We start from the raw sequence: 12,048 nt of genomic DNA on the forward strand, positions 1-12,048 counted from the left end.
TAGTAGTACCATATTTTTCAGAGTATATAAGATGCACCTTTTTCCCTCAAAAAAGAGGCTGAAAATCTGGGTGCATCTTATACACTGAATAAAGCATTTTTTGCTCCCGAAACCATGTCCCTTCACCAAAATGGCCATGCAGAGTGTTTAGGAGGCTTTCAGAGTGCTCCTGGGGACTGGGGAGGCATAAATGAGCGAAAAATGGGCTGTTGTTTGCTCAATTTTACCCCCACCCCCAGCCCTCAGGAGCACTCTATGTCTCCTAAAGGCTATGCATGCCCTTTTTTTTAAACAAAAAAATGGGCCCGTTTGAGCAAAAAACGGGCCATTTTTTGCTCGATTTTGCTCTCCCCAGGAGCACTCTACAAGCCTCCTAAAGGTTATTCATGCCCTTTTTTCGAGAAAAAAAAACCGGGCCCATTTTCATAAAAAATGAACCATTTTTGGGAGGTCTGAAGAGTGCAAAAACTTTTTTAAAAAATTTGCCTCTTCAAAATCTTGGTGCGTTTTATACTCCGGTGCATCTTATACTCCAAAAAATACGGTAATATTCCAGAAATTGATGAAAGGAAAGTAGATACTCAAATAATTTTTTACAAGTTATCCAGATATTGAATCTAGTCCCTTTAATATCTGTACCAAGTAATGAAACAAGCCAGCTTCTATAATACATCAACCAGAATAAACAGACATTGAGAACCTCGGGCTTTCTTTTTTCTCAGACATGAAACTTTTTCTGTCCACAATTTCAGGGTTTCAAAAGCATATTTTTAAAATAAGATTTATATTTCTTTTATTAAAAGTTATCCCAAGACAATATATTCAACTTTATTGTTAGAATGAATAATATCAGGTTTACTAACAAGACATGGAAAGAACAAAAATATGTAATGTCTGACGCTCTTTGCTAAGTTCATATTGATCTTATTTGCACCTTCTACTCCTATTTACTACTTCTTTCAGATTAAAGGAGGGACTGAAAATCTTAATTTTCCAGATCAGGGTTCCAAGTCAGGAGGGGGGAGAGGAATGGGACAGAACAAATTAAGACATTGTGAAAACATGCTGAATATAAGACAGATTTAATGAAAGGTATTTTCACCATGAAATACAACTAAGCTAAAAGGCTACCAAAAAGTTATTCCAAAAGCAAGGCCTGTATGAAGCTCAATCACATGAATTCCAATAAATCCACTTTTTGTTGCAACACCAATTTCAAATGGATCAGGGAATTCACGGAGCCCTGAGGAATGTATTAGAGCACAGTACTTATGGACAATATGTTAAAAATTTCAGCATTAACTAAACCAATTAAACTGCTTCCGCTATGATTAGGCTCTAGACTTGAGAGCATGCATATTTGTGAGTAAAGAATTACACTGTCAGCTAATTATCTCATCGAGTATCCAATAATTGTTTTTATGTCAGGCCTCAATAAAGAAAATTAAACCAAAAGTGGAGTCAGTGAAGTTTCACTACTTAAACAGACATACATATACATATATTTATCTTCAGAAAAGCTTTTAACTAAACATCTAAATTTTTAAAGGGGAATTGGTGGTTTGTACAGACATTCAAGCTTCTATATTAGTTATAGACCATCCACCTATAGTCCTCGGGTGTCGAACTCACGATGTTAAGTTATCATCACGTGATGGATCACAACTTTCCCCCTTCATTAAACCATGGGTGGGCGTGGCCAGCGCATGACGCATCCGGCCCGCAGGCTGTGAGTTTGAAACCCCTGACCTAGCCCAACAGGGCTTCTAATCAGAGAAAGAATTGGAACCATGTTTTGCTGAATGCATATATAATATCTTTACACACTCCCTATCCAATGAAACAAGTGGGGAGAAGGCATGTCAACACATTTTGATATTACAGTATGTATCTTTATAATGGAATTATCACCTAAATAATAAAATCTGGGAACTATATATAGATAATTTAATTATTCAAAATAACCAACTATTTAGACAAGGAGAGACACTTCAGAGTATGTATGTATGCACGTAGTATGTATGTAGTATGTATGTATATAGTTAACTACTGTGGATCCGCGGTTAAATTTAATTTGTTTTAAAACACTCAAGGCAGCAGCACTATAACTTAATAATTCAACTGAGTATTTCAGATATGTCTATTCATGTTTTCTTGTCCAAAGCTGGTAATCACACAGAAGTTTTATTAAGAATTTCCTACAGGAAGGAATTAACATTATTTAAGGAGAAATTACCATTGAAATGGAAGAATTTGAGACTATGGTGAGAACCACAGGCAGTTAAGATATTACAAAGTTCTTTTCTACATGGACAAAGCTGGGATACCTTTTTTTTAAAAGTGCATTTAGTGATTACTTAGTCTAACCTCTAGCAAACTAAAATTTTATGTTTAAAAAACCCTGACACTTAACTGAAAGATAAAATGTGAGTTTTGTCCTTTTATAGAAACAGTGAAAAATACATAACCCCCACTTTATTTATTCAGTGTTAAAATCACCTATAAAGTGACTATCACAGCTGTTTAGTCATAATTTGTTGTATACTGCTGATGCAATTTTGGAAGTTTTGTTCTGTATTTATGTAGCCTTGTGTACTGGTGCTGGGTTACTAAAGTCACTTATTGTGGCTATTTTTTAGTTTTAGAAACTCAGCATATAGAAGTATGCATGAAAGGCTTTCAAATTAAAAAGACACTTTGTTTTTACTTTTGTATATTGGGTTTTTATTTGTTGTAAGCTGCCCAGAACGAGTTGGTGATCATATAAATTCTTAAAAAAAAGAAAATTAGCAAATGAAAATGACCTTCAGTAGTTTCACTTCTCTCTGGTCTTCTAAATCAACCAAAGATGGTTATGTGCTGCCATCTAGAGGAAGTGTTGCACTTTACAAAAACTGTACACAGTTTAGACTTTGGTTTGCTACATGACACACACATTTCCTGCATACAATATTAACTTTCCCCTGGACAAACTTTTCACCAGTTGTGCCTCTTTCAGTTTGACTCGAAAGAGAATACACATGTGCACAGACACAGGCACACACACACACATTTTAAGCACATTTTATAAATCTTAATAAAACCAGTAACTCATCAGAATTTTCTGCAATAATTGATGGAAGAAATATTGTTGAAGAAATCTGGCTATTGGCCCATTTATATCAAAGCTATCTGGATTGGAAAAATGCTTTTAAGAAGGTCTACATTTTGCCATATTTGAGGTCTAGGAAGTACAAATTATCCCTTTCATTACTTTGCATTTACTGTGAGTTCTCTAACCAAGCTAGACAGCTTTTTTAGCTTTGACTTTTTAATATTAACCATGATTTTTATCTTCTATGTTTCATAATGAATTATTTTAATGGACTTTTGTTTCAGCTAACAGAATGGTATCAACTGCATATTTCAATCTGTTAGCTTTTCAACCTTCATTTCTGATTATAGCTGTTATGTCTTTTAGCCTTTTAATTCAGTAATTATTATGTAACAGATATGGATCAGCATGTATCCTTAAATTACTCCTTTTTATTCCAAGCCATTTCCCCCCAAAATGCAGTTATTATTCTAGAACTAATATAAAGTATCTTCAAAGAGTAATCAATCATTTCATTGTCTTAATATATTTTAAATTCTGGCAAGAAGTGTAAATTCGAAGGCAATGTTTATGATAAATAAAACCTTTCCTTAAAATTGTCTTGCTCTCTCCACTTTATATTAAACACCAGTTCATTGATCCCTCTGCCTTTTCTGAAACCTATATGCTTCTTTCTCATTTCCCTATATGGAGCATTATTCTTTGTAAAATATTTAAACTAGAAAAAACTATACAGGAACTTTTAAATTTGGCAATGCATATATTCCCTTCCATTTCTTGTCTTAGGTATGAATACATGCTGTTTTGCTGCATTTTTTTAAATATATAGAGCTTGGTATCATTTTAAATGTCTCATCTACATTACTTTAAACAGCTCCATGACTATTTTATCTATATCTGGTGTCCATTTGACGGATAACTGATTGCCATTCAGGGATTGGAGTAAGTCCTGAACACATATTTTTCTCTTTGTACAAACACTTCTATTTTTTAAAAATTGGATGCAACAGACAAAAGTTGAGTCCAGACACCCTTCTGAATCAATTTGTAAAGGGATTCAACATATTTACAACATCTCCCTCTGATCTCAGTGGCCTCTATATCTATTCTACCATTACTCTTCAGTACTAAGTTATACACACTTTTTCCTCACTTCTTTTTCTTTTAAAAGAGTTTACTTCAGTTTTACCATATCCACCCGTTGATCAAGATATAGTATTTTTTATTCTTTATGATACTGTAAAAGGCAGCATTCAGCTGGCACAGATATTTCTTGTAACTAAAGGCATACTCCAGCTTTCTTTAGCTTTCTTTCTTTCATAATAGCTGTTCTGCTTAGATATTTTCCAGTTAAAATGCTAAAATATTTTAGATGCTTCAGTTTTGAAAATGTCTCTGAAAAATATCATAAAATTTGGTACAGTTACATGGTAATCCACCTTTTCGATACCATCGACCATGGTATCCTTCTGCGACGACTGCGGGAGGTGGGAGTGGGAGGCACCGTGTTGCGGTGGTTCTCCTCCTACCTCTCGGACAGGTCGCAGTCGGTGTTAGTGGGGGGGCAGAGATCGACCCCTAGGCCCCTAACATATGGGGTGCCTCAGGGTTCGGTCTTATCCCCCCTACTATTTAACATCTACATGAAACCGCTGGGAGAGATCATCCGCAGGCACGGGATAAGATACCATCAATATGCGGACGATACCCAGTTGTATCTGTCCGCCCCGTGCCAACTCAATGAAGCGGCAGACGTGATGAACCGAGGCCTTGAGGCCGTTATGGACTGGATGAGGGCTAACAAGCTTGTACTCAACCCAGAAAAGACCGAGTGGCTGTTGTGCTTCCCTCCCAAAGATTCGACCAATATTCCATCACTCAGGCTGGGGGGTCAAATTTTACACCCCTCAGAGAGGGTTCGCAACTTGGGAGTCCTCCTGGATCCACAGCTATCCTTTGACCACCACCTGACGGCTGTGACCAGGGGGGCATTTGCCCAGGTTCGCCTGGTGCGCCAGTTGCGACCCTACCTGAATCGGAGGCTCTCACAACAGTCACTCGGGCCCTTGTGACCTCTAGGCTGGAATACTGCAATGTGCTCTACATGGGGCTGCCCTTGAAGAGCATCCGGCAACTTCAGCTAGTCCAGAACGCGGCCGCGCGAGTGATTGTGGGTGCACCTCGGTTCACCCACATAACACCGATCCTCCGCGAGCTGCGCTGGCTACCTGTCGATCTCCGGGTGCGCTTCAAGGTGCTATTAGTCACCCATAAAGCCCTTCATGGTAGGATCTGCGTACTTGAGAGACCGCCTTCTGCCAATTACCTCCCTGCGACCAACTAGATCTCATAGATTGGGCCTCCTCCGAATTCCATCTGCCAGCCAGTGCCGGCTGGCAACTACAAGGAGGAGGGCCTTTTCAGTAGTAGCTCCGACCCTTTGGAACGAGCTCCCCGTGGAGATTCGTACTCTCACCACCGTCCAGGCCTTCCGCATAGCCCTTAAGACCTGGCTAGCCCGTCAGGCCTGGGGACAAAGATAGCCGCCCCTCCCGAATGATGAATGAATGTTGCCTATTATTTTTACTTATGTGTGTCTACGTCATTGTTTGTATTCCCCTTCCTGTTTTATGTGAGCCGCCCTGAGTCCCCTCAGGGAAAAGGGCGGCCTATAAATGTTAATAAACTCAAACTCAACTCAAACCTTTACACCATTACAAATTTAAGTGCCAGGCTCAACTGGAGGACCACCTGCATGTTGCATACATTAAGTTTTGGTAATAACCAAAACGTATACTATTAGTATCCTGCTATAGTGTATTTACTCAATTCAAATCATCCTATTGCCTTATTTTCCCCATTTCTTCACCTTTTGTATTCCAATCACCCTTCAGCAACATTAAGCCTTTTTTGCTTAAATTGCTTTTAACACACCTTACAATTTGTCATAAAACTGTTGTTTCTCCAACTATGCAATACTGATCTCCACTAGAATTCTAATAAAAGTGTGACTCTGCCATTTAGAGGGATATAACCAAGCACAAACTTAAAAGTATTTAAATATTACTGCCTTTCCATTACTTTTCAGGATTTCTTGCATGTAAATTCTACTTAAAGGGGCAAATTATCTTAAATTGACTATTTCTAGAACTTCCAATCTGATGGTTTAATTTCTGCTTTCACACTTCCAAATTTTTCTTTTAGGAGCATGACATTCTATATTCCAATTGTACCTTTTCTGTTAAAATGAAAGTTTATTCTGGCCATATCTTCATCTCTAGGTGTACTTATGAAGTTTAACATTCTTCCCCATTAACTAGAATAGTTAACAGTTTCTTCCATTCTGATAAACTCATCATATGGTATAAGATCAGGTCCAAAAATGTTAGCTAGGCCCATATAGTTATCCTGCCAAAATACAGAAATATTTTGCTGTTGCTTCTTCTAAGTTTGGTTTTATACTTCCTCTTCATAGACTTCCCGCATATTGCTAAACCTTGAGTTGGATATAGTCCTCCTGCGGATAACCCTTAGCTGCACCTCTCCTCTATTGGGAAGAGGGACTTGAGGTTCTCAGGTAAGATCATTCTCAGGGTCAATGAAGTACTGAGCTCTCCAATCACATTAAGATGGTAATTGCCCAAGAAGGCAAACCAATAAGTTACAATGTAAATATGAAATCTGATTACAGTAAAAGAGTCAATCGATCACCATCTGTATAGCAAGGCAAGAAATTGTTGCAGATGGCAGTATTTTTAGTTCTATTAGAACACACGATTTAAAAATATCCCAGAATAGCTCAATGTGACTATAATTAGTTAGAGGTCTGTATCTTCGGCAACTTTAAAATGATGCATCCCCTAGAAAAGTAATAGTAGATATTTAGAACAACAAAGCATTTCAAATAAGCCTTTAATCTGCCCACATTCATCTGCAAATCGGGAAAAAAGGGGATGGCCCATGCTCCAATGCCCTGCAACATAAAAACCTACTAAGGGGGGCTAACATCTAATTGAACCATGATTTTAACATCTGTAAAATTTCTATCATGGTACATGATGCAACTGTGACACAATTTATTAAAGAATTACAGTATAAACTGGCGTAGAGCAATTTCATTGGATGCATCTCAACAATTCTAAAATCTACTTTGCAGTCACAACTACTAAGCAGCTTTTCAAGACTGTTTATGAAAAGAACATTCAACTATATTGTACAGCTAATTAGTTTAACATAGCCTAAACCTGATATCCTCCAGATGTTGGGTTACAATTCCTATAATCCTTAACCATAGAGCCATAAAAATAATTTGATACCAAACAAATTAGAGATAATTAAAGTAACACATCTTGTTTATTAGCATAAGTCTAATGTACTATCATATAAAATACATCTATTACCTCATAAGCCAGATAATGACACAAAAATGTAAAGTTGACTCAAGAATGATATCCCCTTTGTACTGAAGATTCTTTTTATTTTGAAACACTGGAATAAGGAAGATTGTTTTCCACAGAAGCAGGAAAGCAGAATTCCCAGGTGCCCTTAAATACGCACCTTTCATTAACCTCCTGCATGAAAAAATAGACTGGCAGCAAATAGCAAAGCACATTTTCATCAGAAAATATTTTTGTGCTCCTCATTTTCAGCCTTCTGTTGATTCCAACTTCATTTACTCTCCCTAATCTTTAGGAATGAACATAGTTGTCTCTTATAAAATTTCGAATGAACAACATACCTCACAGGGGTGGGTTCTGGGCGGCTTTACTGCCAGTTCACTCATGCGCTGCATGTACAGTTCAATTAAAATTGTTCTGCGCATACACAGAACACAAAACCAAGATGCCATCTGCAATGGTGGCGACCGGAGAACCAGTTTGGGGGCGTGGCAGGTCTGGGTCACTGCTGGTTCAAGCAACCCAGGCCACCATACCACTACCGGTTCAGCCGATATATTTTAAAAGTTCCATCTCAACACCAGAAAAAAAACTTTAAAAATCTCAGTTCTTTCCCTGAATGACAAAGCCATACCTCATAGTGTCAGTTCAACTTTACAAAGAATTCAGATGCATTCAGTTTCCATTTGCTAGCTTGATTTTATTAGATTCCTTTTCATCTAGTAAAATTAAAACCAATGTTTTTATTTTTCACATTACGTAGATAACAAAACCTTAACAATGGATGACAGACTAATTCCAACATTTCCTAATTTTAGAATAAAACCTTCCAAAATAAGCTTTGCAGATGTTCGTTCAGCACATCTCATTTGTGAAACAATTTAAAGCTCACATAAAATGTTATCCACTATGTATGCACGAAAATTACAAGAATTCACAGCATTTCCTAGCATTATATACCCCTTCTGTGATGGAGCCCAGAAGTCAAGGGAATTAATATGGCACTACTCATGGAACCAAATTAGTTAATTTCATGAAATTATAATTTTCACTAGAGATAAGCTATTACTTATAATCCTCTCCAAAGCAGAGCTGGAATGAAATATTAGATACGTAATGAAAATAAATTAAAACCATATCAAGGTACTTTCTTGCCAGCTAAGCAGGTATACTAACAGAATGTTAAATATATTTTCAAAAGGTTATTTATCTGCCAGCCATCTGCGAGACATAAGAGCATATAATCTAAAAATATTATGTTCAGATGCATGATAAATACTACGTTATAAAGGAGGTAAGAAATGGCAGCAAGAATTCATGAAATCCTAGACTGAAAGAGAACGCTTTATGACCATGCTATATCAGATTGTTGCTCATATTATTCTTCATATTCAATACTGGCACCAACTTTGTTAAAGGCATATTTTAGATCATCTTGTGATGAAAATCAATGAATCTACAATACAGCACCTAAATAATTCTGGCCAATCTCAAAAGCTAAGCATGTGCTTAGTATTTGGATGAGACATCAGTAGGGCTGTTGCCTAGGTAAAGAAGTTGAAAAACTATTGCATAAGACCAATTCCATGTTGTTGCTAACTATATAGACATTTCTTCAAAGTCAGTAGGAGACAATTTATCTTTTATAAATTCTCACCTTTCAAATTAGTTAGACATAATTCAAAATTTGAGACAGGAATCTGAGAAACTGCAAACTGAGATGATATTCATACAATTTAAAAGAATTTCTAGTCAAATGAAAAACAATAACCAAGCTGCTTACATTATATGTGATGGAGCCTTCCATCACTGACCATATCCAAGGGCAGTTTTTTAGCAATCCTGGGAAACTGTGCATTTTATTTATTTGTTTGTTTATGTTTGTCAATGTATCTTTACATGCAGAATGACCAGCCAATTTCATTTCATTTGTTTCCAGGCTGAGGCTAGGTTGGAACAGGAATACTTGCAAAAGTTAAGGGCCCGCAGAACAAGATTCAATATTTCACTTTGAAAAACTCACCACAGGAACACTATACCTGTAAAGTGTTAACTGCAAATGCAACCAAAAGTGAACCCCATTTTAAATGAAAAATCTCCTGATTTACATTTACACCGCAGTACAGGGAAAACTATAGAGTAGGAAGTAGTTTGGTTTAAAAAAAAGAAAAGAATAATTTCAACCATGTAGTAGGCAGAAGGACATTTGTGCAACTGTGTGGCTCCAAATCTGGTTCTCCACGGCAAGGTGCAGATAGATCGCAGGAAGAGAGAGAGAGAAAGAGAGAGAGAAAAGGTGGGGAAGAGGAGAAAAACAAGTCAATCTGACAGGCCATTTCCATGTCAGGCTGCTGAGGCGGGGGGTGGGGGTGGAGGAAGGGGTTTCCTCCATCAGATTTCGGACTCCTTCTTTCCTCGCCTTCCAGTCTCGGGCGTCTAATAAGGCCTGGCTTTTCCACGCCTACCCCAAGTAGAAAAGACAAGGAGTACGGCATCCCCTTCCTGGTCTCTGCCAGCGAGAAAAACGGAACCTTTCCATGCCGCCGCCGCCGAGCGGCAGACTAGGCCGCGGCCCTTCCCAGCCCAGGGTGTTGAGTGTCGACGCGTCCCTCGCGAGGGAAGCACAGCCAACCCCACCCTCCTTCTTCTCTTTACCCCCCCCTCCTCCCTTCCTTCCGGCGGAGGCTCCGGCCTCGCCTCGAGGCACTTCAAGCAGGCAGGCCGGCCCACCGGCCGGCCCTCTGGCCGCTAACGTGGGAGATTATCAGAGACGCCACGGGCAGCCGATCTCCGACCTCCAAACCCGCCGGGACCCTTTTGGGCGCGATCGGCGGGCCGCTCCGGACCCTCCTCCTCCTCCCAAGGGGTGCCTACCTCCAGGTCGCGGCCCTTTGTTCTTAAAGTTCTTCAGCCGTTGGTTGTCCAGCTTCTCGTTGTCGGCCATGGCGGGAGACGAGAGCGCGGCCTCGCTTCGTCCTCTTCTCTCCCTCCCCGGACCCGGCCGGGCCCTTCTTCCCCGGGTTTACTGTCGTTACTTCGTCCGTCCGTCCGTCCCCTCCCCGGCTTCTCTCAGCGCCGCGGCGGGCTGGCTAATCCTCCCTCGAGCCGCCTTCGGCTCCGGCCTGGCCCGATGACAAACTAAGAAGCCGGCTGCGGCCCTTCCTGCCTGTTCAAGCCGCTCCCGTTGCCTTTCGGGCCTTTCTCAGGGCGGCGAATGTGCCGGTAGCGAAGGCAAAGACAGCGAGCGGCGAGAGAAAGATGGGGGAGGGGAGGGAAGGGGACGGGCGGGGGGGAGCAGGGGAGGAGGTTATAGCCTCGCTCTCGGATAGAGGGGCAACGGCCACGCCTTCCCCTCTCCAGCGCCACTCTGTGATTGGCTAAGCCTCCGCGGCGGGGCGGGACGCCGGGCCCTTGGGTGGAGAGACATACGCAAATGAAAAGGAAGGCGGAAAGTGCAGCGCTCGGAAGGAAAGGAGGGAGGCGGTGGGAGCTGGCGCGCGCTCGCGGAGCTTTCCATTACTTTCGTTGAGGGAGAACCGCCCGCCCGTCTCTCCGACCGGCCGGGGTCCCGAGAGTCATTCAAGAGCAGGGGTGACCGCGAGGGCTCCGACGTGGATCCAAAAAAGGTTTCAGTCGAATAGGCGCGGCAGAAGAACGTTTAGTGACGGCCGCGCTTCCCTGATGGATTCCTGCCTCCCCTTCATAGGGAAAGCAATGAAGTGGGCGGAGCCGGGAGTGCCTGCGACTGTTGCCTCTCCTCCCCTGCCTGGGGACGGGGGGAGAAGGGGGAAAGGCCGTTCAGAAAACTCTAGTGGCGCTTTAGTAAAGGCGACGGGCTTTCCTCTCACGGACGGAAAGTTGATATTTATTGATACCAGATTTGCACTTATTTATAAATGCATCGATTTATTCCGCCTATTTTATTCCCAAAATGACTTCGGTGGCTTGCATTAAAAAGTGCGCCGTCGGATGCAACTCAAGAGGGAGTTAGGACTTCATGTATAAGTCTTCTTAACACATTTTAATTAAAAAAAATAGTTTTGAACATTTCCTCATCTCTTCTACCGTGGTAATTTCTTAAAACAGTTACTCATTTTTGTATTTAGGAAGCCAGAAGATACCACAAGTGGCAATTGTACTGGTAATACCGGGGTTTTAATACTATTGTTACAACAGTAGTATTTTCTGGTATTTTGAAAACATTTTAATAGGCCTGTGTGGCTTTAGGGTAGTATTCTGAAACTCAAATTTGGGGCCCATTGGGTGCTCAGAACCTGTTTCTCTTACTAGAGGTCAGAAATTTAAACTTGTTCAGAATAATGCCTTTTTGTCATCTAAAGACAAACTCATACTTTTTAACTTGAAGCAAAAACTTTTATCTTAATATTAATGTTTAGTATATCCATGTAATCTACACTTGTTTTGAGGTGAAATGAACATGTGCCACAGATAACTAGGTTCCTTTGCATTGTCCCAACCAAGTTTCAGGAACACCCAGAAACAAAGCGTGAAGAATACAACCTGTATTAAACATTGTCGTTTTGCCATTTGATTGCA

At 40.4% G+C, this 12,048-nt stretch overlaps 1 protein-coding gene across 1 annotated transcript in view; it reads right to left on the reverse strand.

Annotated features, from left to right (window-relative positions):
* Nucleotides 1-10,805, reverse strand: part of KPNA4 (karyopherin subunit alpha 4) — a 33,262-nt gene extending 22,457 nt beyond the window's left edge. The window contains 2 exon segments of the mRNA XM_032224802.1: nt 10,366-10,383; nt 10,385-10,805. Of these exon segments, the coding sequence (XP_032080693.1) occupies nt 10,366-10,383; nt 10,385-10,435 (69 nt within the window). The 5' untranslated portion in view covers nt 10,436-10,805.
* Nucleotides 10,806-12,048: the final 1,243 nt, after the last annotated feature.

This window comes from Thamnophis elegans, chromosome 10, assembly GCF_009769535.1.
Source record: "Thamnophis elegans isolate rThaEle1 chromosome 10, rThaEle1.pri, whole genome shotgun sequence".
In the NCBI taxonomy this organism is placed as follows: domain Eukaryota; kingdom Metazoa; phylum Chordata; class Lepidosauria; order Squamata; family Colubridae; genus Thamnophis; species Thamnophis elegans.